Source organism: Corythoichthys intestinalis, chromosome 10, assembly GCF_030265065.1.
Source record: "Corythoichthys intestinalis isolate RoL2023-P3 chromosome 10, ASM3026506v1, whole genome shotgun sequence".
In the NCBI taxonomy this organism is placed as follows: Eukaryota; Metazoa; Chordata; class Actinopteri; order Syngnathiformes; family Syngnathidae; genus Corythoichthys; species Corythoichthys intestinalis.
The window spans coordinates 56,856,634-56,882,036 of NC_080404.1; the positions used below are offsets into that span (position 1 = coordinate 56,856,634).

At 38.7% G+C, this 25,403-nt stretch overlaps 2 protein-coding genes across 7 annotated transcripts in view; one reads left to right on the forward strand and one right to left on the reverse strand.

Annotated features, from left to right (window-relative positions):
- Positions 1–25,403, reverse strand: part of cdh23 (cadherin-related 23) — a 494,731-nt gene that overhangs the window by 46,169 nt on the left and 423,159 nt on the right. For all 6 annotated transcript variants that reach the window (XR_009064688.1, XM_057848926.1, XM_057848928.1 and 3 more), the window contains 5 exons: positions 10,521–10,742; positions 10,322–10,441; positions 4,495–4,675; positions 4,273–4,406; positions 987–1,196 (listed from right to left, as the gene is read on the reverse strand). Coding sequence is in view for 5 of the 6 variants with exons in the window: in XM_057848926.1 (XP_057704909.1) it covers positions 987–1,196; positions 4,273–4,406; positions 4,495–4,675; positions 10,322–10,441; positions 10,521–10,742 (867 nt within the window). In the remaining variant the exon portion in view is untranslated. The remainder of the gene's footprint in view (positions 1–986; positions 1,197–4,272; positions 4,407–4,494; positions 4,676–10,321; positions 10,442–10,520; positions 10,743–25,403) is intronic.
- Positions 15,500–25,403, forward strand: part of vsir (V-set immunoregulatory receptor) — a 45,795-nt gene continuing 35,891 nt past the window's right edge. Inside the window, exon 1 of the mRNA XM_057848932.1 lies at positions 15,500–15,723. Coding sequence (XP_057704915.1) covers positions 15,663–15,723 — 61 coding nt within the window. The 5' untranslated portion in view covers positions 15,500–15,662. The remainder of the gene's footprint in view (positions 15,724–25,403) is intronic.

Sequence of the window (25,403 nt, forward strand, 5' to 3'; positions counted from 1 at the left end):
TGTGTTTCTACCAAAAAGTTCTATTTTGGTTTCATCTGACCATAACACATTGTCTCAGTCCACTTCTGGATCATCCAAATGCTCTCTAGCGAACCGCAGATGGGCCTAGACGTGTACTTTCTTCAGCACGGGGACACGTCTGGCAGTGCAGGATTTGAGTCCCTGGCGGCGCATTGTGTTGCTGATAGTAGCATTTGTTACTGTGATCCCAGCTCTCTGTAGGTCATTCACTATGTCCCCCATGTGGTTCTGGGATTTTTGCTCACCGTTCTTATCATCATTTTGATGCCACGGGGTGAGGAGGGAGTTGAAAGTCCGTGTTGCCCAGCGACAGCCCCAAAACATCACTGCTCTGGAGGAGATCTGCATGGAGGAATGGGCCAAAATACCAGCAACAGCGTGTGAAAAGCTTGTGAAGAGTTACAGAAAACGTTTGGCCTTCATTATTGCCAACGAAGGGGACGTAACAAAGTATTGAGATGAACTTTTGGTATTGACCAAATACTTATTTTCCACCATGATTTGCAAATAAATTCTTTAAAAATCAAACAATGCGATTTTCTGTTTTTTTCCCCCACATTCTGTCTCTCATGGTTGAGGTTTACCTATGTTGACAATTACAGGCCTCTCTAATATTTTCAAGTGGGAGAACTTGCACAGTTAGTGGTTGACTAAATACTCATTTGCCCCACTCTATATTGTGCAGGCCTATTTCACAGCACATGACACTTAATGACTGTCATAAACATTCATTAATGCTTATGACAGAGTCATTTCATAATTATGACGGTGTTATGACAGTCTTATGACGCCGCTGTCAAATAAAGTGTTACATATTAACCCAAATGAATAAAAAAATAGGGTTAGGGTTAGATTCAAAATGAGGAAAAAAGTAGCGGCTTACAGTCCGAAAATTACGGTACATTGTCATGAGTACAATAAATGATCTTATTTAGAAATCTGAAATTGTCTTGAGTTTCACTCACTGTATCGTTGATGTAGAAGGCTCCATAAAGATTGCCAGAAGTGATGTTATAGGACAGCAATGCATTGCGCCCGCTATCCGCATCTCGAGCCCGGACTCGCGCCACAGATGTATGTATGGGGGCACCCTCACTCACGGTGGTGTTATGAGGCAGGTTTAAGAGGACGGGGTCGTTGTCGTTGATGTCTCGGACATGGACCCCCACAACAACCTGAGAAAAACACAAGTACAGTGAAAGCCACTAAATCTAAAAGGAAACAATGCATACAACAATGTCATCTAATAATGTCAGAAAATATCTCTGTACTTGATTATTCATTTTTTCTGATGAGTTCCTACGTATTCTCCTATAACATTGAAAATAATAATATTATTCAGTTTGTAATGTTGGTAGCCTTCCTAGCATTAGACTGGTGCTAATGCTAGCTTGTTCTTAACATGCAACTAAGAGTAATGGTATTTGTATTCGTCCGGGCATCACGGTTCTGTGCACGCAAACAGACGGCAAATATGTTTGAGCTAAAAAAATGAATTACTAATTCCATGTCACAAAAAAAAAAAAACCATGGGAAAACCGCAGTGAGAGGCAAACAGACGAAAAAAAAAACAAGGCAATGATGCAACTAGCAACGAAGGGATGTACAAACTGTCAAATGACAGCAAGTCAATATCTTGACAAGCCGCCTAGGGTTGGTTTAAAGACACTGCTGATGAGCTGGAATTGGATGCAGGCGCGATGTCGAGAATTCATCTTACATCTCTGTAACAAAACAATCTGACCAGCAGCAGAAAGTAACAAAATCATGCCAGTCGTCATACTAGCTCCGCTTGCTAGCTAGCACAGCTATTGGCTAGTCCAGCCCAACCATGTCTTCACCCTTAGCTGGCATTGCGCGTAAAACATGGCGCCCTCCGTAGGTCAAAACATGTACTAAATATTATAGATTTTTAAATCAATGCCAATAATAATAATAAAAATAAATAAATAACAAGGGAAACCACGGAGAGAGGCATACAAATTTAAAAAAGGGAAACAAGGCAATGATACAACTAGCAGCAAAGGGATGTACAAACTGTCAAATGGCAGCCAGTCAATATCTTAGCAAGTCGCCTAGGATCGGTTTTAAGATACTGCTGATGAGCTGGAATTGGATGCAGGTGTAATGTCGGGAACTCATCTTACATCTTTGTAACAAAACAATCTGACCAGCAGCAGAATGTGACAAAATCATGCCAGTCGTCATACTAGCTTCGCTTGACAGCTAGCACAGCTATTCGTCTAGTCCAGCCCAACCGCGTCATCACCCCCAGCGTGCATTGCGCGTATAAAACATGGCACCCTGCGTAGGTCAAAACATGGACTAAATATTATAGATTTTTGAATCAATGGCAATAATATATGTGTTTCTAATAACATATTTTAGTAGACAAGAACAATTGTGGCTAATTAGTCTTTAAGACCAAGGTTCCCTTTAAGAATTTTTTTGCAAGAAAGGGTTAATATTTGCGTCCCTAAAAAGTTTAAGTACTATCTTAAATTCTTGCAAGTTTGTGTATGAGTGGAAATAACATGTATTGCTTGACCATGATCATCCTATGATGAATTGAACATACAGTGGTATGAAAAAGTATCAGAACCTTTTGGAATTTCTGCATAAAATCACCATCAAATGTGAGCTGATCTTAGTCAAAATAACACAGATGAAAAAACTGTTTCAACTAAAACCACCCAAACATTTATAGATTTTCATATTTTAATGAGGATAGCATGCAAACAATGACAGAAGGGGGAAAAAATAAGTAAGTGAACCCTCTGCCTAAGGGGACTTAAAGAGCAATTGAAACCAATTTTACCAAACAATTGAAGTCAGGTGTGTGCCCAGTCACTGATGAGTGGTTTAAAGCTGCCCTGCCCACTATAAAACACACACCTGGTAAGAATTGTCTTGATGAGAAGGATTATCTGATGTGCATCATGGCTCGGTCAAAAGAGCTGTCTGAAGATCTACGATCCATCATTGTTGATTTGTATAAAGCTGGGCAAGGATACAAAACCATCTCTAAAATTCTGGATGTTCATCAATTGACAGTCAGAGAAGTTGTCTCTAAATGGAGAGAGTTTGGCACTGTTGCTTCTCTCCCAAGGAGTGGCTGTCCACCAAAGATGACAACAAGAGATCAGCGCAGAATACACAGAAATGTAAAAAAGAACCCTGGAGTGTTTGCTATGTCAGTGCACACATCACTTATTTGTAAAACTATGACCAAGAATTGTGTTTATGGGAGGACTCAAGCCACTGCTGTCTAAAAAAACATTGTTGCTTGTTTAATATTTGCAAAAAGGCACTTGGACACTCCACCGAAGTTTTGGCAAACTATTTTGTTGACTCATGAAACCAACTTTGAATTGTTTGGGAGTAACACATAATGTTGTGTGTGGAGGACAAATGGAACCGCTCACCAACATCAATACCTCATCCCCACTGTAAAGCATGGTGGAGAGAGCATCATGATTTGGGGCTGTTTCGCTGCCTCTGGGCCTGGACAACTTGCAATCATGAGAGACCGTCTGTCAGACAGTTGAAGCTAAAAAGAGAATGGATGCTGCAACAAGACAATGATCCAAAAGACAGAAGTAAATCAACTTCAGAATGGTTTCAGAAGAACAAAATACACGTTCTGGAGTGGCCAAGTCAAAGTCCAGACTTGAACCCCATTGAGATGACCTAAAGACAGCGATTCATGCCAGACATCTCAGGAATCTGACTGAACTACAGCAGTTTTGTAGAGAAGAATGGGCCAACATTAGTCCTGATCAATGTGCAAGACTGAGCTGCAGCTACAGGAAGAGTCTGGTTAAAGTTATTGCTGCCAAATGGGGGCCACAAAATATTAAATGTGGTGGTTCACTTACTTATTTTCCTTCCTTCTACCATTGTTTTCATACTATCCTCATTAAAATACGAAAACCTATAAAAGTATGGGTGGTTTTAGTTAAAGCAGACACTGTTTTTGCATCTGTGTGATTTTGACAAAGATCAGATCACATTTGATGGTGATTTTATGCAGAAAAGGGAGAAATTCCAAAAGTTTCAGATACTTTTTCATACCACCTTGTGAACATATTTTAGAAAAAGACAACAATTGTGGCTTACTTCAGCCTACAAGTCTTTAAGTCCATGGTTCCTTTTAAGAAAAAGAATCAGTACTTGATCAGCACTGTTAAGCAAAAACACTGCGGTGGGAAATTGGAAATGTGTGAGTACGCTTGTGTCGTATGAACCCACCGAGCTGTTGCGCGATGGCGTACCAAGGTCTCGGGCCGTGACGGTGATGTTGTAAAATGCGGTGGTCTCTCTATCCAACTCGACATCCTTCCTCACTCGAAGTTCCCCTTCCACGGGAGAAACCATGAACTCGTCTTGCAAAACAAAACAGATGGTTGTTCAGAAATGCTGATAAATAATTGATAACATAGCAGTTCATAAAGAGAGCACATCAACACCAACTTTGATTATCTCCACCAGTGATGCTGTATTCCACTTTGCCATTCAGTCCTGAATCTTCATCAATTGCTCTGAGCGTCCAGACCCGAGGACCAGGCTGACCCTCGGTCACCTCAAAGGGCCCCTCATAAGCTCTGGGGAAAGTGGGTGTCACGTCATTAATGTCGAGGACGTTTACCAGGACCTGCGGTAGAAAAGGAGAATTTTGTACGATCAAATTTAGGTGTAACTACTGCATCATTATATTTGTTAAGGCAGAAGTTTTACAGACACCCAGTGGCGGACTTGGCAATTTTGGGGCCTAAGGCGAACATATCCAGGGGCCCTCTTCACGGGTCAGGGGTTAAAAAGGTGTGAAGTTTGTGGAGGAAATACCGTATGTTCTGGTACACTACGGCTGTCCTAAACGACAAATTTTCTCCTGATTAGTCAGCTGACTAGTTTTACGATTAATCACCTAATCTAATAATTTTCTTTTTTTTTTTTTTTACTAATTTAGCAATGAAATTTTGGTTGACGCTTATTAATTCACAAAACTATTTTGGAACACTTAAATTTTTTTATCAAAGTACAAATAATCATGTTAGTTAATCACAAATAAACAGTGAGGTTAAATGCTGATAGCATTTACTAGTGCAAAAGAATGGAAAGTAAACACATTCAGAACACTGACTTTGCCTTTCCAACATTATTCAAAACAATTTAAAAAATCTAGCAATATTATTATAGTATACTACTATATACAGTGCCTTGCAAAAGTATTCGGCCCCCTTGAATCTTGCAACCTTTCGCCACATTTCAGGCTTCAAACAAAGATATGAAATTTAATTTTTTTGTCAAGAATCAACAACAAGTGGGACACAATCATGAAGTGGAACAACATTTATTGGATAATTGAAACTTTTTTAACAAATAAAAAACTGAAAAGTGGGGCGTGCAATATTATTCGGCCCCTTTACTTTCAGTGCAGCAAACTCACTCCAGAAGTTCAGTGAGGATCTCTGAATGATCCAATGTTGTCCTAAATGACCGATGATGATAAATAGAATCCACCTGTGTGTAATCAAGTCTCCGTATAAATGCACCTGCTCTGTGATAGTCTCAGGCTTCTGGTTAAAGTGCAGAGAGCATTATGAAAACCAAGGAACACACCAGGCAGGTCCGAGATACTGTTGTGGAGAAGTTTAAAGCCGGATTTGGATACAAAAAGATTTCCCAAGCTTTGAACATCTCAAGGAGCACTGTGCATGCCATCATATTGAAATGGAAGGAGCATCAGACCACTGCAAATCTACCAAGACCCGGCCGTCCTTCCAAACTTTCTTCTCAAACAAGGAGAAAACTGATCAGAGATGCAGCTAAGAGGCCCATGATCACTCTGGATGAACTGCAGAGATCTACAGCTGAGGTGGGAGAGTCTGTCCAATCAGTCGTACACTGCACAAATCTGGCCTTTATGGAAGAGTGGCAAGAAGAAAGCCATTTCTCAAAGATATCCATAAAAAGTCTCGTTTAAAGTTTGCCACAAACCACCTGGGAGACACACCAAACATGTGGAAGAAGGTGCTCTGGTCAGATGAAACCAAAATTGAACTTTTTGGCCACAATGCAAAACGATATGTTTGGCGTAAAAGCAACACAGCTCATCACCCTGAACACACCATCCCCACTGTCAAACATGGTGGTGGCAGCATCATGGTTTGGGCCTGCTTTTCTCCAGCAGCGACAGGGAAGATGGTTAAAATTGACGGGAAGATGGATGCAGCCAAATACAGGAACATTCTGGAAGAAAACCTGTTGGTATCTGCACAAGACCTGAGACTGGGACGGAGATTTATCTTCCAACAGGACAATGATCCAAAACATAAAGCCAAATCTACAATGGAATGGTTCAAAGATAAACGTATCCAGGTGTTAGAATGGCCAAGTCAAAGTCCAGACCTGAATCCAATGGAGAATCTGTGGAAAGAGCTGAAGACTGCTGTTCACAAACACTCTCCATCCAACCTCACTGAGCTCGAGCTGTTTTGCAAGGAAGAATGGGCAAGAATGTCAGTCTCTCGATGTGCAAAACTGATAGAAACATACCCCAAGCGATTTGCAGCTGTAATTGGAGCAAAAGGTGGCGCTACAAAGTATTAACGCAAGGCGGCCGAATAATATTGCACGCCCCACTTTTCAGTTTTTTATTTGTTAAAAAAGTTGAAATTATCCAATAAATTTTGTTCCACTTCACGATTGTGTCCCACTTGTTGTTGATTCTTGACAAAAAATTAAAATTTTATATCTTTATGTTTGAAGCCTGAAATGTGGCGAAAGGTTGCAAGGTTCAAGGGGGCCGAATACTTTTGCAAGGCACTGTATAATAGTAGTATAATAATTATAATAATTATTCATTGCCAATCATATTTGTCATGAAGAGTGTCATTTGAAAGCTATTCTTAGTGTAGAATCTGTATTATGTAGTATTTATTCAACATATTATAATAATAATTCTGAATTATGTGGGATTAACTCCAGAAATCATTATTTATATGACGAACATGACGTGCTTTTGCTGTTAACCAGCTGTTGACTGTTATTGTATGACTGATTGGAACTGTACTACATTGTTTCGCCACACGGTGTGCTGTCGTGTATTTTATGTTCGGTGTGAAGATGAAGAAGAAAGTTAAACGAGGCATTAGAGGCCTGTTCTCAACTTCCCTCACTGCACTTTGGCTCTCATGGAGAGCAGGTTCGCTCATGTGTTCGAAATAAACGATAGCCGACGTGCAAAGTAGCAAGTGAGCTCTAAAAATAGCGAGCTTAAGGCGTGAAAACCGCGGGAGAGCTAAGTGAAGCTAACGAACAGTTAAGCGGATCTAAGTGATGCTAAACGGAGCTAAGCGACTGATACTCAGTCCGTCATCGTGGAACAGTTCATTGTGGTGCGTGTGTGGGGGGAGAGATAATATAAATGCAACATTTATATGGCCCAAGCTGTTGCTTGTTGGGGCAAGGGCAGCTGGTTGGGGGCCCCCTACTGGTTGGGGGCCTAAGGCGATCGTCTACTTCGCCTGAATAGTAGATCCGCCTATGCAGACACCTCTGTGAAGTTGGCCGCCATCAGATGCGAACTGATATAAAAAGGATTTCATCCGTTTCTGCTCGTTTGTGCTGCTATTGTTTTTGAGACATTAACAATTCTTTTATAATAGAGATGTGACCGAAAATTGGCAATCGGCGAACCCTTCTTTTTTGAAGTTAGAGAAAATGCCAGGCCAGCCGAGAGACATAGTCTCTCCAGCGTGTCCTGGGTCATCCCTGGGGCCTCCCACCCGTGAGATACACCTCTCCAGGGAGGCGTCCAGAAGGCATCTGAACCAGATGCCCGAGCCACCTCAACTGGCCCCTCTCAACGCGTGGCTCGACATCGAGTCCGGATGACCAAGCTTCCCAACTTACCTTTTTGGGAGAGCCCGGACACCCTGCGGAGGAAACTGTATCTGGGATCTTGTTCTTTCAGTCACAACCCAAAGCTCATGACCATAGTTGAGGGTAGGAACATAGATCGACTGGTAAATCAACAGCTTCGCCTTTTGGCTCAGCTCCTTCTTCACCACTTCGGACCGGTGCAGAGTCCGCATCACTGCAGACACTGCACCGATCCGCCTGTCGATCTCCCTCTCCCTCCAACCCTCACTCATCAACAAGACCCCAAGATAATTGAACTGTTCCACTCGGGGCAGGATCTTATCCCTGCCCCATGGTCTCTGATTTGGAGGTGCTGATTTTCATCCCGACCGCTTCACACTCTGCTGCGAACCGCTCCAGTGAGAGTTGGAAGTCGCGGCTTGATGAAGCCAACAGCACTACATCATCTGCTAAAAGCAGAGATGCAATGCTGAGGCTACCTAACTGGACACCCTCAACGCTTCTGCTGCACCTAGAAATTCTGTCCATAGAAGTTATGAACAGAATCGGTGACAAAGGGCAACCTTGGTGGAGTCCAACCCTCACTGGGAATGGATTCGTCTTACTGCCAGCAATGTGGACCAAATTTTGACACCAGTCGTACAGGGACTGAACGGACCTTACCAAGGAGCTCGATATCCCGTACTCCCAAAGCACCCCCCATAGGACTCCCCGAGGGACGTCGTCAAAGGCCTTCTCCAAATCCACAAAACACATGTAGACCTGTTGGGCAAACTCCCATGCACCCTTGAGGACCCTGCTGAGAGCTGGTCCACTGTTCCACGGCTGGGACGAAAACCACACTGCTCCTCCTGAATCCGAGATTCGACTTCCCGACGGACCCTCCTCTCCAGCACCCCTGAATAGACTTTACCGGGGAGGCTGAGGAGTGTGATCCCTCTATAATTGGAACACACCCACCAGTCCGCCTTCTCAAAAAGGGGGACCACCACCCCGGTCTGCCAATCCAGAGGCACTGTCCCCGATGTCCAAGCGATGTTGTAGAGGCGTGTCACCCACAACAGCCAGAGCCCATCCCTCTTCCCACAGCCTAGCAAAGGGGCCATCGTCACCCCCCCAGGGATTCAGGGTAGTCCCCCGGGGTGCCCCCATCAACTGGCCTTCAGGGATGGGAAGAGGGGATGCACCACCAACCCCCGGAGGAATGAATGAATGAGTATGTCGGTGCCAGGGTGAATAATATTTATAGTGTAAAGTGAGGAGTGGTTGAATTAAGAGGCAGGGTCCCGCAGGGGTGGCCCCATCCACCAGAACCACCGCCCCCAGGGCGGGGGAAGCACCAGAGACCCGATCAACCCCCACCCTAGACCACCCCCGCCGCCCGAGTAGCCACCCCACACCTCGGACAGGCGCCACGCCAAGCGCTAGAGACCAGGGGATATCCACCCCACCGGCAGGGGACAACAAGCCCCACCCAATGGGCCCCATGAGGCCCCCCCAACAGGAGGGCAGCGGCAGCCACCGCGGTCCGGAAAGGCAGACAGGACCGAAGATAGACCAAGGGGACGGAGGCGTGACGCCCCCCCAACCGACCCCCGGGCCAGGAGGGGTGTGCCGTATAACACCATGGAGCACTTCCCCGGTACCTGGTACGAGGAGAAGTGTTTCCAATATTCGGTTTTCGGTTTCGGCCAAAAATTTGGCTTTCGGTACATCCCTATTTTATCAGTCTATCTGAGGTCAAGTCTTCATCCGTTTTCCAATTTTGGATTCTAAAACGAAAATTGAAATAACAAGTCGCTATACGTGTTCCAATTTTGGGATTTTAAACCTTATGGAATTAACGAATGATACACGCATTTTTGCAGAGCCTTGAGACACAATTCCACTCATGAGTTTAACGGAAAAACCCCAAAACTTTTTATACTCTTAATTCAAATTTGCATCATAATTTATTACACTGTGTCGCGGAAAACGCGGGCAGGTTGTGTGGACCCAAATGCAGGGAAACAAAAGCAGCCAGCAGGTGGCGGTGATCTCAAAAAACGTTTTAATAATAACTAGCAAAAACACAAAGTACAACCAAAAGTACTGGGGATCAAAAAGGCAAGGTTCAACCAAAACTTACATTATCGGAGGGACCACTACACGAGGGCTTGGACAGGACTTTGACATGGACATTGACAATGACGCAACAAGGAGTGAAAAGAAACTGGGAGCTTATATACACACAGAGACGAGGGTTAACGAGACAACGAGGAACAGATGGGTGACACAGGAGGATGCAGATTGCGGATACACTAGGAGCAGGCACAACAGGTGAAATCAATGGGCAATCACAGAAACACACTAGGAGGGAACCAAGTCAAAACCTAACAACACTGTGTAAATAAAGAGGAAAAAGAATGATTACCGTTGTGCTCGATGTCAAACGATGAGCAGGATTCGGACTTTGATCTGTCGCTGTGACCACCAGGGCGTAGTGTCCATTACTGATCTCAAAGTCAAGCTCCTTCACAGCTGTAATCCTCCCCTAAAACACACAAAGTGGGTAAACCGGTAAACTTCTAATCCCACCAAAAGGACAGCGAATTATCAATGTATAAGCTCACTGTATTGCTGTTGATGTGAAAAGTCTGTGCCAGGTTGCCATGAGTAATGGCGTATCGCAAGGTGCCATTCAAATCCTCATCTGGGTCAATGGCCGTAACCGTAGCGATGGTGGCGCCGACTGTGTCAGGGCCCTCGCTCAGCACGGTGACATATTCCTCCTCCGGAAATTCGGGAGCATTGTCGTTTTCATCTACAATGTGAACATTTATGGTGGTGGAGGTCTGCGGGACAAAAAAGCAAACAAACGGCATAACTGTTACAAATGAATGCTATTTTCTCAGGTTGGCATCATGTTTAAAGCGTTAATATATCATTGACCAACTCGGCTTCATTTTGGGATTCAGTGTCATAGGGAAATATTCCACATAATGATTCATCATATCAAAATGCAGATATGAAACAAATATTTTTTCCTCATTTTTATAAAGATTTTCTACAGATAGATAGCGGACTTTTGCTATGCAAGTTAGCCAGTTGTTGAATTGTTGCAATTGACTAACTTGCACAGCAAAAGTCCGCTAGCTTAAATGGTGTTTAATGCTAATGTTTACAATAATTGGCTAACTTGCATAGCAAAAGTCCACCAGCTCGAATGCTATATAATGCTAACGTTTACAACAATCGGCTAACTTGCATCGCAAAAGTCCGCTAACTTAAATGCTATATAGTGCTAATGTTTAAAACAATCAGCTAACTTGCATATCAAAAGTCAGCTGGCATAAATGCTATATAATGCTAATGTTGACAAAAATCTCACAATAACTCAGGTCCTAATATACTTCTCCAAAACACAATACAAACAGACACTTAAGCTAGGGTGACCATATTTTGATTTCCAAAAAAGAGGACACTCAGCCCGGCCTCAAGATACTTGAATTTTACTTAAGTTCACACAAAGATGTCTATATCACTTTATATATTTAAAGTGTGCCCCCTCACTCTGGATGGGAAAATGCAGTTTGAAAATAAAAAAATAAATAACAATGACTAAAATATAATATATATATATATATTCAATACACATACACACAGTAGGCTATGTGCCAACTAAACATTTTTATAAATTACTATCACGACAATTGACCTTGACAAATTGATATTCCCATTCAATTGATATTCTCATTCAATGTTCTCGATTACACACAAACAATAACCGAAGTAAACTGACAAACTATTCACCCAGCATGTTTCCAAACGTAGCAGTTCAAAACTACGTTTCCCATAATGCCTAGCATGGTTTAGCTTACTGATAGCTAGCTGAGGCAAAAATAAAACTTTGCTAGAAAAGTTTACAATCATTGGCAGCGCAACGATGCGACACCAAATGGGATTTTACAGTCAAAGCTCCGACAGAAGTCAACAGTTGCCATTATTTACGTATTTATCGTTAAAAACTTAACAACTGGGCAGGCGTTGTGGCCAAAATGTCAACCCAGTAGATGGCAGTAATGCCTCATGATAGGGGTAAACTGCCAACAAAAACAAGAAGAACTACTCCTTCCCTCCCTTCTAGTAGGAGCCATGTCAACTGCTGCCACCAAGCGGCCGGAGGGATTCTCTTCAAATTGGACCCGTGAAAAATCATAAAAACCGGACATTTTATGAATTTATAAAACCCGCCTGGACGATGAGGATTCTACGTAAAAGTAGGGCTTGTCCGGGCAAAAGAGGACGTTTGGTCACCCTATCATATAGAAAAGCAGATACAAAACAGATTTTTTCTTCCTCATTTTTACTGAGATTTTCTAGAGATAGATAGCAGACTTTTTCTATGCAATTTAGCCAGTTGTTGTACTGTTGCAATTGGTGAACTTGCATAGCAAAAGTTCCCCAGCTTAAATGCTACACAATGCTAATGTTTACAACAATCAGCTAACTTGCATCGCAAAAGTCCGCTAGCTTAAATGCTATATAATGCTAATGTTTACAACAATCGGCTAACTTGCATAGCAAAAGTCCGCTGGCATAAATGCTATATATGCTATATAATGCTAATGTTGACAAAAATCTCACAATAACTCAGGTCCTAATATGCTTCTCCAGAACACAATACAAACAGACACTTAAGCAGAGGTGCGTAGAATAGCCAAAAATTTTACAGAAGTAAAAGTAGCGTTACTTCAAAATAATATTACTCAAGTAAAAGTATTCATCCAAAAATTGCATTCAAGAACAAATAAAAAAGTATACAGTGAAAAGAATACTCAAGTAATGAGTAACATTGTGAGAAACTAATTGCTTTTGTTAGATTTTTTGAAAACAATGTTATTTTTTTACCTCTCACCACAAACTTATTGATAGGAACTGTTGTTTTAACGATACCGTATACCAACCCATGGGTGGGTTAGAAATTAGTTAAAACCTTATTTTGAAAAACGGGGGAGAAAAAAAAAAATCATTTAGTAAAATGGAGGGGGGAAAAAAATATTCAAAAATATCAACCCTGTCTCAGAAAATTAATCAGCAAAATAGAAAATATTCAAAAAACAACCTAGGACAAAATTAAAAAAAAAAAAAAAAAAAACTTCCGCCAAAAAATTATTTTGAAAAACAGAGTTGAAAACAAACAAACAAACAAACAAACAAACAAACAAACAAACAAAATAAAATAAACCCAAAAATTAGGCGGCACGGTGGCTGAGTGGTTAGCACGTCTGCCTCACAGTTCTGAGATCAAGGGTTCAATCCTGGGCTTCGGCCTTCCTGTGTGGAGTTTGCACGTTCTCCCCGTGCCTGCGTGGGTTTCCTCTGGGAACTCCGGTTTCCTCCCACAGCCCAAAAACATGCATGGTAGGCTGATCGAACACTCTAAATTGTCCGTAGGTATGAGTGTGTGCGTGAATGGTTGTAAGTCTCCTTGTGCCCTGTGATTGGCTGGTGGCTGGTGTCCCCTGCCTACTGCCCGTAGTTGGCTGGGATAGGCTCCAGCACCTCCGCGACCCTCGTGAGGAAAAGCGGCATGGAAAATGAATGAATGAATGAATAAACCCAAAAATTAATTACTCAGAAAAACTGAGGGATTTAAAAAATATTTTTTAAGTGGATAAAATATGCTTCCAAAGGGGAAAAAAATGGGAGTTAATAGTGCTATTGGTAAATAGGGCCACTGGAAATCAATGGGAAATTTTGCTCATTAGAAAAAAATGGGCATGTTTTGGGCAACTTTTAACAAAAACTAAAGAACATCTGTGCCCCTTAGCGTCCTGATTTTTTTTTCATGTATAAACGATGTGATTTGGACAAAAACTGAAACAAGTAGCTTTTTTTAAATTTCACTTAAAAAAAAATAAAAATAAAAAATTCTGGCCTGAGGAAAAAAAAAAGTGACCCTTGTTGATTTAGGAGTAACCTCCTGTTGATATTGAGCCAGTTGGGTTAGAAATTAGTTAAAACCTTATTTTTGAAAAACAGGAGACGATATTATTCAGAAAAATGGGGGGGGGGGGGGGGGGGGGGGGTTATTCAAAAATATCAACCTTGTCTCAGAAAATTAATCAGTAAAATAGAAAATATTCCACAAACATCTTGGAAAAAAAAAAATATAACCCAAACCAAAAAAAATATTTTGAAAAACAGGAGTTGAAAAAAAATATAAAATAAAATAAACCCAAAAATAAATTACTCATAAAACAGCAAGTTGGGAAAAAAAATAAATAAATAAATAACTTCCCCCCACCCAAATAAATTACTCAGAAAAACTGAGGGATTTTAAAAAATGTTTTCATGTGGATAAAATATGCTTCCAAAGGGGAAAAAATGGGAGTTAATAGTGCTATTGGTAAATAGGGCCACTGGAAATCAATGGGAAATTTTGCTCATTAGAAAAAAATGGGCATGTTTTGGGCAACTTTTAACAAAAACTAAAGAACATCTGTGCCCCTTAGCGTCCTGATTTTTTTTTTCATGTATAAACGATGTGATTTGGACAAAAACTGAAACAAGTAGCTTTTTTGAAATTTCACATAAAAAAAAAAATAATAATAATAATAATAATTAAAAAATAAAAAATTCCAGCCTGAGAGAAAAAAAAAAGTGACCCTTGTTGATTTAGGGGTAACCTTCTGTTGATATTGAGCCAGTTGGGTTAGAAATTAGTTAAAACCTTATTTTTGAAAAACAGGAGACAATAGTATTCAGAAAAATAGGGGGGGGGGGGTTATTCAAAAATATCAACCTTGTCTCAGAAAATTAATCAATATAACCCCCCCCCCAAAAAAAAAAAAATATTTTGAAAAACAGGAGTTGAAAAAAAATATAGAATAAAATAAACCCAAAAATAAATTACTCATAAAACAGCAAGTTGGAAAAAAAAAAATCAATAACTCCCCCCCCCCCCCCCCCAAATAAATTACTCAGAAAAACTGAGGGATTTTAAAAAATGTTTTCATGTGGGTGCAATATGTTTCATTAGGGAAACAATAGGAGTTAATTGTGCTATTGGTAAATAGGGCCATTGGAAATCAATTGGAAATTTTGCTCAAGAATGGGCATGTTTTGGGCAACGTTTGGCCGTTTTTAACAAAAACTAAAGGACATTTGTGCCCCTTAGCGTCCTGATTTTTCATGTATAAAACGATGTGATTTGGACAAAAACTGGAACAAGTAGCTTTTTGAAATTTCACTTAAAAAAAAAAAAAATAGTGTGAAATGAAAGAGCCTGCGTCCAATGAGAATTCTGGTCGTTTTTTTTTGTATGAACGTTGTCGGTGGGTCAAACGGTTTTAGCTGGGAAGAAACACTATTAAACTAAATAAATAAATATTATAGACGGTAGCTTTTACATTACATGCAAAGATACCATCAATGACAACTATATCAAGTCACTTATTTTTACAATTATGATATGACAACTGATATAAAGTGTTAATATTTGTTTCTTCGCTTTTTTTTTTCATCGTACTTGTTTTGGAATCTGATGCGCTCTGGGTTGATGGGTGGAGCGGGCGGTGCCTACGTACTAAACCGCTGTACGTATCACGTCACACGACTTGTGATCGCCACAAACTTTCAACCTGCTGAGCTGACACGCAAGGAGCGACGAGGGTCACTTCTCCTATGCAAATTAGAGTGAAACTCAACTTCTACTCTCGCAGCGACAAAGTTTGAAAACACGAGCTCTGTGTCACGAAGTCCAGACAAGCATGGAGTCCGGATTACTTGCGTTGTTTTGGTGCTGCTGGTTTTTGCTGTTTACAACTGGAGGTGAGTTGATGACTTGCGACCAAGCGGGCGTGTGGCAGCTTGTTGACACTTTTTCACGATAAAGATTCTTTTACGCTTTTATATTGTGCGTTGTAAATATATTTTTTACGTCTGAAAAAGGAAGCTTCGGTATTGTCAATAAACTTTTCGCTTTAATGCATGTTTGGACTAAGTAACTGACAAAATAAAAATCAACAAAAACTAATTTAATATGGTGAATGTCCGCCTTTTGCGGCTATTACAGCATCAGTTCTACGAGTTATTGATTCATACAACTTGTGAAATGTTTCCAAGGAATTTTCTGTTAAAATACCCTCTAATTTTTTTTTAGAGACGATGGCGGTGGAAATCCACGTCTCAATTGAATCTTTAAAACTGACCTTAAATGCTCAATAATGTTGAGTTCTGGGGACGGCCATACGAGATGCTGAACTTCAATTGAATGTTCCTCATGCCATTCTTTATTTTTTGTTTGGAGTATCCATTATTTTGTCCAACCCATTTAATACTCAATAACGACTTTATCATATCATCTAATTGGTATTTTTTTTTTCATGATTAGTGGTACAAAATTGTTTATAGCTCTTCCCCCCCCCCCCCCCCAGTGACTTACCTTTATTTTTCAAAGCTCATATTCAAGATTAACTGTTCTGAGAGAATTGCTTTAGATAAAAAAACAAACAAAAACAAAAAAAAAAAAAAAAAAAAAAAAAGTAACGTAGAACGCCATGAAATAGACTACAAAAACTTTTTTAAAAAATTAAGTATAAATGAGTTTTCACATTTGAAAACTCACTTTATAGGCGAACGGAAGACTACATTCTCCATTGATGTGAATGTTAACAAAGAATTGTATATATACAGCTATATGGAGGCTTTTAACAATTTGCTTATAGATCCACAAACACAAAATATTGCTGTATCAACTTCCACCAATTCTTAACCACCGAATACACACGCACACCCTCACAGGGTTTCATAAAGTAATATTATTATTTTTTTTTTCCCAAATACTGAAACTAGGTTGAGGACTTTTTTTTGTTTTTTTGTAACTACTGACTAACTTTAAAGATCTATCCCACAGAAGAAACTCATCCATTCAATGTTTAAAACAAAGTTTTGCTTTCAAATATCTGCATTTGTGAATGAAAACTTTTCCCTGTAAGAATTTTGGGGAAAAAAAAGGATCTAAGTCAATGTGTTTCAACATTTTCTGAGTCTCGACACATTTTCGTGCTCCATGAACCAAAAATGATCCAAAACGACTTTCTGTACACTTTTATTTATTTATAAAATTCTCAGGATTTATACTTCCTCAGTGTGAAACTTGAGCCTGTTTGGATGAACACAAAGCTGATATCCTGGCAGGAATCTTCTTCAACAGCTCTCAGTCTCTCTCTGTTTTTATTTTTTATTTTTTTTACAGCAATTAGGCTTGACAAGCTCAGAATGATCAGACGGGGACTTTAGTAATGTCTTTAACCGCATTAGGGCCGAACATCATGCCGCCAATGGCTTGGCAGCAGATAGTTTTAATGTCTCTGCCACAGTGTGGGACGTTTGAGGGCTTTCTCATTTACCTTTGTAGTTTTTTTCAAAAAAGTTTCTCTCTTTTCACGGAGGCGAAAAAAATAGTCCATCGACTTGTTTTGAAGTGATGGGTGTTTCGTTTGGCGAAGATGTTTAAGTTTGCTTGGCACCATGGCACTGTTGGGTAGCTGCTCGTGTCGCGTTCAAGAACTGCTTGGACTTTTAGCCATCAGCCACCTTTCTGTCCTCAACGATGCGTTGGAATAAAACACGGGAGGATTGATGGTCGTCACATATGGATAAAATGGAAAGGACACTTTCTGTATATCGACACTTGACTCGTCTAACCAACTGATGTACAGTCGACGTGCTGGGGTCCACATTGTTGCAGACAGTGAGGTGGCTGATGGCAGTTCTTGAACGCGACATCCCACACGACCGAGGAACTTTCTACCTACACCTTCCTTTCTACTGCAACTCTACCCGACGACAATTACAAAAAAAAGGAACAAAAAAAAAAACAAACAAACAAAACAACTGGCTAACTTGCATAGCAAATGTTCGCTAGCTTAAATGCTATAGAATGCTAACTTTTTTTTTTTTTTTTTTTTAAACAATGCTCTTAACAAATAGTTCAAACATATTCCCACAAAAAACTAGCTAAATATACCAGTAAATTAAGGCCATGTCCACACGTACTGTAGCAGGTTTTATTTAAAAAAAAAAAAAAAAAAAAAAAAACGAGGATTCTGCCCTAATACGTAGGGGGAAAATAATTACGTCCACACCTGCACATTTGTGTAGAAAAAAAAAACAACAACTTCCACAGCCAACCGTTTTTATTCATTTTTAAGTACATTCAAACAATAAAATAATTGTCCAAAATACCCATTATTCAATAAGAAGCACAACGAGTTTGTAAAAAAAAAAAAAGGAAGCAAAAAAGCGCCTAATTAATATACTCCAAATGTAAAAATTGCTCTCATGTGTGACGTGAGGACAAAATTTGTCACAGGGAGTGACGTAAATCTTCGGTTATCAGTGTCCACACGATCGAGCCACAAACGCAGAATTCGCAAATCTTCACCTTCCCCGTCGTTTTTAAGAACCCTGGTTTAAATCTGCGTGCGCGTGTGGATGATAGGTCAAACTGTAGAAAAATATCTTTTTTTTTGCCAAATACCCTGCTATGTGTGGGCATGGCCTTAATTACAAATGCATAAAAAACACATTAGCTCAAACATAAACTTATCTTATGTTGGTCTTAATAGGGAGCAGCTGGATTCAACCTTGTTAAATGAGTTATGTCATATTACAACGCCACTCTTATTAAATGAATCCTTGAAGCAGCAAAATTTGATTTGAGCTTTTTTCTAATCGAATTACTCGGGTTTAGGGCTGCAGCTATCCATTATTTCAGTAGTCGATTAAGCTATCAACTAGTTCGAATAATTAAGTCAATAAGTGCTATAAAATGCTAACTTTTTTTTCTTTTTACAATGCTCTTAACAAATCGTTCAAACACATATTCCTTTAAAAAAAAAAAAAAAAAAAAAAAAAAAAGGCTAAATTACAAATGCATTAAAAAACATATTAGCTCAAACAAAAATTGACCTTATGTTGGTCTTAACAGGGAGTAGCTGGATTCAGCAATGTTAAATGAGTTATGTCATATTCACTGTTGCCACTAGAAGGCAGTGTATCCACCGAAATCAATAAAACTAAATGCAAAACGCTTTCAAAACAAACCATTACAACGCCACACTAATTATACGAATAGTCGAAGCAGCAATCGCAATTTTCTAATCGAATTACTTGACTTAATCGAATGATCGTTTCAGCAGTAATGTTATTATATATTATCATATGATTATAAATGGTCACCAGTCAATCACAGGGTACAAATGGACAATCAACTTATGAATTTTTGAGACTTATATTTAATTTTGAGACATATTGTAGGATTTTTTTGGGTGAAAAATTTTGAATCAAATTTTGCTGCTTCGAGTATTTGTTTAATTAGGATAGCGTTCTAATGGTTTGTTTTGAAAGAGTTTGCATTTAATTTTATTGATTTGGGTGGATACACTGCCATCTAGTGGCAACAGTGAATATGATATACTCATTTCACATGTCTGAATCCAGCTGCTCCTTGTTAAGACCAACATAAGCTGTTTTTTTTAATTTTTAGCTAATGTTTTTTTTTAAATGCATTCATAATTTAGTTTATGTATATTTAGCCGTTTTTTGTGGGAATATGTGTTTGAACCATTTGTTAAGCGCATTATTATTATTATTTTTTTTTAGCATTTTATAGCATTTAAGCTAGCAGACTTTTGCTATTTAAATTAGCCAATTGTTCTTTTCTTCTACTTAGATTCTCATTTATTTATGATTTTTTACGGTTTAAGGCTCAGCTCAGGTATTTTCATTTTTTTATGTTACTTACTAACTAGTTCATTCATCAATTAATCGACTACTAAAAGAATTGATGCAGTCCTAATGATTTTTAAAAGTTACTTGTTCGATAAGCATTGTAGCATAAACAATCTGTGGTAAAGGTTCTCTGTGAATTTTTTTAAAAAATTAAAAGAAGAGTACCTTTAAAACCAGGGTTGGGTATCGTTTGAAATTGAACAATTCCAGTTCTGATTCCGATTCCACGTTTCGATTCCGGTTCCGAACGATTCTCGATGCCGATTCTTTTAAGAGGCAGGGTCAAAAAAAAGAAAAAAAAAATGCAGGGTAAAAAAAAAAATTGCATAGTTTATATTGAAGGCTTAACTTCTCAATGTTTTTCTTTAATTAAATGAACTTCTCACAGGGTTAATTTTAACTTGTATATAAATATCAGTCTAGTGCTGCAACGATGAATCAATTAACTCGAGTAATTGATTAGGAAAAAAAGCTTCGAAAAAGCTCCAAATCTTGCTGCTTCGAGTATTCGTTTAATCAGAATGGCAATGTAGTAGATTGTTTTGAAAGTGCTTGCATTTAGTTTTATTGATTTGGGTGGATACACTGTCCTCTAGTGGCAACAGTGAATATGAAATAACTCATTTAACATGGCTGAATTCAGCTGCTCACCGTTCAGAGCAACATAAGGTAAGTTTTTGTTGAACTAATATGTTTTTTAAAGCATTCGTAATTTAGTTTCTAGGTGTATTTAGCCATTTTTTGTGGAAATATGTGTTTGAACAATTTGAGAGCATTAAAAAAAAAAACGTTAGCATTTTATAGCATTTAAGCTAGCGGACTTTTGCTATGTAAGTTAGCCAATTCTTTTGTTGTACTTTGATCCTCATTTATTTAAAAAAAAATTTTTTTATGCCTTTTGTCGCCAAACTCAGATATTTAAATTCATTTTTAAATGAAAGTACAATTCTGAATATTTTGAAGTAAAACAGGGAATTTTATTTTGTATTCGCATTTAATGCTCTTTTGAAATTGCACTCGTAGCAAGCCTTTGTTTGACATCTCCTAAACTTATTCTGCAACGCATTAAGTGTTCGGATGATCCGATTACTCGATTATTCGAACTAACTAGTTGATAGATTAATCGACTACTAAATTAATCGATAGCTGCAGCCCTATATCAGTCTTTGAACTGGAGCAATTTTTTTCCACTCGCCGGTCAGGGCATTGAAACAAGGAATCAAAGTTTCAAAATTTGGACGATTCCGGGAGCATCGAAATGATAGAACCGGTTCCCATCGATGCCCAACCCTATTTAAAGCATCCTAAAACGAATGCGAGTATTACTTTCCAGTGCATATTATCGAATTTTTTTTTGCTAGGAGAAATGACTTTTCGTGACAGTGGCCCAATACCTGTGATGAAATGTCTTTTTCAAGGACTTGTCATTGCAAGTTTAGGCAGCTGAGAAAGGGGGCAGCTGTTGCCTTGAGGCCTTGACACCTCACGACCACTTTGCGCCTTGAGCATTAGGCTATTACCATAAACCCTGGCATAGTATTTCAATGTTAGGATTTAGATATGAGAATATGGTAATTTGGGAGGCATCCTGTTGAAACTGATGCAGCTAATTTAAAAATGGTCTCCAGGGTGCCTCCTCTACACAGCCTTGTTATGTCTTATTTGTCATGATGTTTCCTTCCTTTGAGCCCAAACAGCTGTTTATGCCACTGTCACTAATGGCCTCCGCAAACCACGGCCTGGGACAAACAATCCGTGGTTTCAAGATGAGATAAACATTTTGTTTCCCGAGCAGTGACGGTCAAAAAACGAGCAGCGCACAGGATGCAACCTTGTCTGCTCCCTCTCCCTACTGTTTAACAACATGTAACGCATTGATTGTCTGTACAAAATAAGTCGATATTAGGGGACGGTGATTGAAAATGGTTTCCTGGGTCGGTCCCATCAACAGGATGTAGCCTGAGGGAGTTAGTCTCCTCTGCAAGGCAGGATGTGAGTAGTGAGAAGACGCCCTTTTAGGGTATCATGTTTGTGAAAGGCCTGCAAGTGGATACTATACATACAGAAGGTCGTCAGTCTCTCGCTGGTTATTTAACTTATTTTGAAGGATAAAACATTGACCGCTAATGATAAAACCTTGACTGTCAGTACCAACAACAATCCGGACACCAGTGTTGTTTTTGGCAGCTGTTTTTAATAGGGCTGTCAAACGATTAAAATTTTTTAATCGTGTTAATTACTTGTAATTAGGGTTGTTCCGATCATGTTTTTTTGCTCCCGATCCGATCGTTTTAGTTCGAGTATCTGCCGATTCCGCTATTTCCCGATCCGATTGCTTTTTTTGCTCCCGATTCAATTCCAATCATTCCCGATAATTTTTCCCGATCATATACATTTTGGCAATGCACTGAGAAAAAAATGAATAAAACTCGGACGAATATATACATGCAACATACAGTACATAAGTCCTGTATTTGTTTATTATGACTATAAATCCTCAAGATGGAATTTACATTATTAACATTCTTTCTGTGAGAGGGATCCACGGATAGAAAGACTTGTAATTCTTAAAGGATAAATGTGACTTTGTATATTGTGACTAAATATTACCATCTTGTGTATTTGTTGAGCTTTCAGTAAATTATACTGTAGCCATTTAACTGTTCTGCCCAAATGCATGATGGGAAGTGGAACCATGACTGTGCGTAGTTGCACCAATTGATATATCTTCTCTGCGTTGGGAAATAACATAGGGTGTTAAGAAAAAAAGATAAACTACTACCTTTCTTCCCCACATTGCTCTCCACGATATTTCTAATTGTTGAGAGAGGGATTGTAAGGCTTTAGCCAATTAAAAAGAGGCTCCAAAGACTGCCAAAATTCTCTCCACTCATTTTACGCTGCCTTTTAGCTCTATATATAGGTAAAACGGCGCCATTAAAACGGCTGCATTATACATTGAACGCGCCAATGCGTGAGTGAGTTGTGCATCGCATGCGTTAATTGCGTTAAATATTTTACCGTGATTAATTAAAAAAAAAAAAATTACCGCCATTAATGTGATAAATTTGATAGCCCTACTTTAAGCTAAAACTAGAGACTCTGGATGAGTGTAAGGCATTTTGTCTGTAACGTTAAATACAAATAGAAGACGATTTAAATAAAAAATACATATATATTAAAAAAAGGCATGTCCGATATTTTTTTGCAGATTCCAATACTTTGAAAATGACGTGATCGGACCCGATCGATCGGGACATCTTTACTCGTAATTAATCACAATTCAAACCATCTATAAAATATGCCATATTTTTCTGTAAATTATTGTTGGAATGGAAAGATAAGACACAAGATGGATATATACATTCAACATACGGTACATAAGTACTGTACTTGTTTATTATAACAATAAATCAACAAGATGGCGTTAACATTATTAACATTCTGTTAAAGCGATCCATGAATAGAAAGACTTGTAGGTCTTAAAAGATAAATGTTAGTACAAGTTATAGAAATTTTATATTAAAAACCCTCTTAATGTTTTCGTTTTAATCAAATTTTTAAAATTTTCAATCAAAAAATAAACTAGTAGCACGCCATTGTTGATGTCAATAATTACACAATGCTCATGGGTGTTAAGCCCATAAAATCAGTCACACCCAAACGCCAGCAGAGGGCGACAAAACTCCAAAAAACACAAGTAACAAGTGCACATGACACTGTACTGTCATTTTAATCTGTTTGAGCGGGGCATGTGCGTTAATTGCGTCAAATATTTTAACGTGATTAATTAAAAAAATTAATTACCGCCCGTTAACGCGATAATTTTGACAGCCCTAGTTTTTAATTTTTGTCTTAGTCCTATGGACGAACATACTTAGTAGTCTTAGTCATATTTTAGTCATTTCAAAATGTTTTTCATCTAGTTTTAGTCGACGAAATCCCATACAAATCTCGTTTATTTTTTGTCGACAGTGACTCAAAATGTTTTCGTCCGTACAATTCAAAGGTTTTAGTCAAAACCAAGGGGCGTAGGTTTGGTCTTAATATTGGTAGGGATGATATAAGAGCGTAATCTGCATGTAGACTTTATGCTGGGGATGGGACATTTATTAGACTAAACAGATTGGGTAAACGTGGGCTACATTTCTCACCAATATGAACCAAATTAATTGATAGTAGGGCTGTCAAAATTATTGAGTTAATGGGCGGTCATCAATTTTTTGAATTAATCACGTTAAAATATTTGACGCAATTAACACACATGCCCCGCTCAAACAGATTAAAATGACAGCACAGTGCAATGCCAACTTGTTACTTGTGTTTTTTGGAGTTTTGTCGCCCTTTGCTGGCGCTTGGGTGCGACTGATTTTATGGGCTTAAGCACCCATGAGCATTGTGTAATTATTGATATCAACAATGGCGGGCTACTAGTTTATTTTTTGCTTGAAAAGTTTACAAATTTTATTAAAACAAAAACATTAAGAGGGGTTTTAATATAAAATTTCTATAACTTGTACTAAGATTTATCTGTTAAGAACTACAAGTCTTTCTATCCATGGATCGCTTTAACAGAATGTTAATAATGTTAATGCCATCTTGTTGATTTATTGTTATAATAAACAAATACAGTACTTATGTACCGTATGTTGAATGTATATATCCATCTTGTGTCTTATCTTTTCATTCCAACAATAATTTACAGAAAAATATGGCATATTTTATAGATGGTTTGAATTGCGATTAATTACGATTAATTCATTTTTAAGCTGTAATTAACTCGATTAAAAGTGTCAATCGTTTGACAGCCCTAATTGATAGGCTAAATGATTAATGCAAAAGAAATATGTATTGACTTATACCAACTTTCACACTGCTAATTTGCTCCATCTTGTTTTGAGTGTTAAAGGCTAGTTAACAGATTAATGCGTCAGATTCTTCCACGTACTTTAAGTAAATATTACTACAATATTTGTTCTTATGAAAGCCGTACATCTAAAAATGGATCATTTTTCACCTAAATCAAGAAGAAAATGCTTTCAAATTCTAATTTGAACAATATCTATTCTTGAATTATGAATTTTTGACAAACTTTTCAGCTAGGCATGTTTCTTATTTCAAGAAATCTAAGTGAGGAAAATTGACTTGAAGCACTAGCAGATACAGTGGTATGAAAAAGTATCTGTACCTTTTGGAATTTCTCACATTTTTCCATAAAATCACCATCGAAAGTGATCTGATTTTTGTCAAAATCACACAGGTGAAAAAAAGTCTGCTTTAACTATAACCACCCAAACATTTATAGCTTTCCATATTTTAATCAATATAGTAAGCAAACAATGACAGAAGGCGGAAAACTAAGTAAGTGAACCATCACATTTAATATTTTGTGGCAGCAATAACTTCAACCAGACGCTTCCTGGAGCTGCAGATAAGTCCGGCACATCGATCAGGATTAATCTTGGCCCATTCTTCTCTAAAAAACTGCTGTAGTTCAGTCAGATTCCTGAGATGTCTGGCATGAATTGCTGTCTTTAGGTCATCTCAATGGGGTTCAAGTCTGGACTTTGACTTGGCCACTCCAGAACGTGTATTTTGTTCTTCTGAAACCATTCTGAAGTTGATTTACTTCTGTGTTTTAGATCATTGTCTTGTTGCAGCATCCATCCTCTTTTTAGCTTCAACTGTCCGACAGACGACCTCAGGTTTTCCTG